The 3150-nt window shown below is 56.1% G+C and overlaps 1 protein-coding gene across 1 annotated transcript in view; it reads right to left on the minus strand.

The window, feature by feature from the left end:
- BRD9 (bromodomain containing 9) overlaps positions 1-3150 on the minus strand; it is a 33682-nt gene that overhangs the window by 10064 nt on the left and 20468 nt on the right. Inside the window, exon 9 of the mRNA XM_023734819.1 lies at positions 862-937. Coding sequence (XP_023590587.1) covers positions 862-937 — 76 coding nt within the window. The remainder of the gene's footprint in view (positions 1-861; positions 938-3150) is intronic.

Below are 3150 nucleotides of genomic sequence, written 5' to 3' on the forward strand. Positions count from 1 at the left end.
AGCCCTCTCCTGTGTGTGTGAATGTGTGAGGCGGTGTGAGTGTGTGAATGTGTTTGAGTGTGTGTGTGAATGTGTGTTCCAATGTATGAATGTGAGAATGTGAGCATGAGTGTGTGTGGAAGTGTGACAGTGTGCGAATGAGTGTGTGAATGTGTTTGAGTGCGTGTAAGACTGAGAATGGGAATGTGTTTGAGTGTGTGTGTGAAAATGTGTGAATGTGTGTGTCTGAAAGCGTGAGTGCATTAGAGTATGTGAGAACGTAAGTGTGTGAATATGTAGATGTGAATGTGTGAGCGTGTGCATGAACGTGTGCGTGAGAGAGAGAGTACAAGCGTGTGTGTGGTTCAAAACCGAGTGCATACTGTGTTTCTTCAACGGACAAGCTTTTGAAATCATCACGGAAATAGAAAAGCGTAAAAATATTTCTTAAAAGATGATAAAAATGACCAAATAGCGTGAATGTTCCTCTTCCCTGATACAATCAACAGATGAGGTTTTTCTTCTAGAACTCTTGTGTGGGCTGACATTTGAAAGGGAAGAGAGTTCTAGTGGATGGGTTTAACAAGCAAGCCCTTCCTGAACTTCAACGCAAAACTTCCTGATGCCGTCAGCTGAGCCGCTCACAAAGCTGAGCCTTACAGGCATCTCCCCAGCTTTAACAGATTCAATGCGGAGTCCTACGGGCCCCTGTGAGGGCCCGCCATCAGAGGAGGTCTCCTAGAACCTCTGCCCACCTGTGCTGGGTCCCTGCCGGCCACCCTGCACTCTGAGGATCATGTCACTGTGTCCCTCACCCACTGTCTACAGGTGGTGGCTAGCAGACTGGTTTGTGGGTGCAGGGGAGGCGGCCGGGGCACTCACCTTCAGCGTCAGGCTCAGCCACGTTGACCACACTGTAGAGCAGGCTCCCGTCACCGTTCTTCTTGAGGTAGCCCATCTGCAAGGGAAGCGTGGCTGAGTCACCCAGTCAAGGCCGCACCAGGATTTCTGCGGCAACACAAGAGGAACAAAGGCCAGCAGGGCAGCCTGGCACAGACAAACCGACGGCCACACAGGTAGAGCTCTTCTCTCGCCAACACGCCCAGGCTCAGCTCAAGACCAGCCTGCAGGCGGCAGAGCACAGGTGTGTGGCAGGGCCTTTGCGCAGACTCCTCGCGGCCCCGCCTGGGGCCCTCGGGGAGCAGAGTTCACCGACACAAACGCCCGGCAAGGCTCCTGGGCCTGAACCAACGGAGGCTGGAGCAGATGCAGCCAGGCAGCCCCATAAACAGCCCGGGCATCCCCAGCACTGAAGCTGACTTCCGTTTAGAACCCAAACCAGCCAACCAGCCAAGCCCCTCCTGCTATCCTGCCCGTCCACAAGCCATTAGCAGACCCAGGAAAGGAGACAGATGTGTGTGTGTGTGCGGGGACAACAGGAAGTGTGCGGGAACAGCAGGCTGTGTGTGTAGAAAGGACAGTGGGGTGGGCATGTAAGGACAGTGGGGACAGCAGGTGGGTAAGGACAGTGGGGATAGTGAGGTGGGTGTGTAAACAACGGGGTGGGTGTGTAAGGACAGTGAGGATAGGGGATGGATGTGTATGGACAGTGGGGACAGCGGATGGATGTGTATGGACACTGGAAACAGTGAGGTCGGTATGTAAGGACAGCGGGGACAGTGGAGTGGGTGTGTGGGGACAGTGGAGTGGGTGTGTGGGGACAGTGGGTGGGTGGGTAAGGACCGCGGGGACGGCGGGGTGGGTAAGGACAGTTGGAACAGCAGGTGGGTGTGTAAGGACAGTGGGGTGAGGAGGGCGGTGTGCAGAAGTGTGGCTGGGCACAAGGTGAGGAGGACATTTATGCAGGGGACAGTGGTGGTGCCTGGCCCAGGTGCTGAAGCCGGACAGAGAGGGTGGACATCTGAGCAGAAGCCGAGGGGCAGCTGGGTGGATCAGCTATTGATCAGGAAATGAGCAGACCAGGGTGACGAGGCGAGGCCTCGGACTGACAGCGTTAGAAAACGAGGGGAGGACATGGCATAGCCCCGTGGTACTGGTGGAGCAGGGGTTTCTGTGTGGACGCGTGTGATAACTGCTCTGACAGGGCACAGTCTCCGGGGCACATGTGCTATTGTACAGGTAGACGGGTTTCCTCCTACCAACTGTGTGGACGTCACGGGGCATGTGTCCATGGCGCCCCCATTCCTGGCTGTGTCTTCTGAGAGGGCCTGGGCAGCACCCACTGTGTCCTAACACTCTTCCCTACCGAAGGGGGCAGGGCCCTGGAGCAGGAGTGCAGGACTAGAGCACAGGATGGGTGTGACCACGTGACTCGGGGCTGGGGCGCAGGACAGGTGTGACCACGTGACCCAGGGCTGGGGCACAGGACAGGCGTGACCACGTGACCCAGGGCTGGAGCACAGGACGGGCGTGACCACGTGACCCAGGGCTGGGACACAGGGCGGGCATGACCACGTGACCCAGGGCTGGGGCGCAGACAGGCATGACCACGTGACCCAGGGTTGGGGCTCAGGGCGGGTGTGACCACACGACCCAGGGCTGGAGCACAGGACGGGCGTGACCACATGACCCAGGGCTGGGGTACAGGGCGGGCATGACCACGTGACTCAGGGCTGGGGCTCAGGGTGGGTGTGACCACGTGACCTGGGGCTGGGGTACAGGGCAGGTGTGACCACGTGATTTAGGGCTGGAGCACAGGACGGGTGTGACCATGTGACCCAGGGTTGGGGTACAGGGTGTGTGTGACCATGTGACCTGGGGCTGGGGCTCAGGGAGGGTGTGACCACATGACCTGGGGCTGGGGTACAGGACAGGCGTGACCACGCAGCCCTGGGGCTAAAATGCAGCCATGCAGTCCATTTTAAGCTTCCTATCAGCACGTTTGTAGGAAAACAACAGGTAAAAATCATCTCCGATAACTTTAACCCAACATACAAAAAATCTCATCATTTTAGTACTCTTTACATACCATTCAATATGCCCCTTAAAGATTTAGCACGCAAAAAGGAAAAGTTAAATGAATGTTTTCTTTATACTGCCTACTTCAGTGACATCACTCCAATACAACACATCATAAAGGCCGATCTTGCCCATGTCTGTAACTTTAATGGCAGCTAGAACGTTACACTGCACCTGTGACTTGCGTTCCAA

This window comes from Trichechus manatus, unplaced genomic scaffold, assembly GCF_000243295.1.
Source record: "Trichechus manatus latirostris isolate Lorelei unplaced genomic scaffold, TriManLat1.0 scaffold00072, whole genome shotgun sequence".
In the NCBI taxonomy this organism is placed as follows: Eukaryota; Metazoa; Chordata; class Mammalia; order Sirenia; family Trichechidae; genus Trichechus; species Trichechus manatus.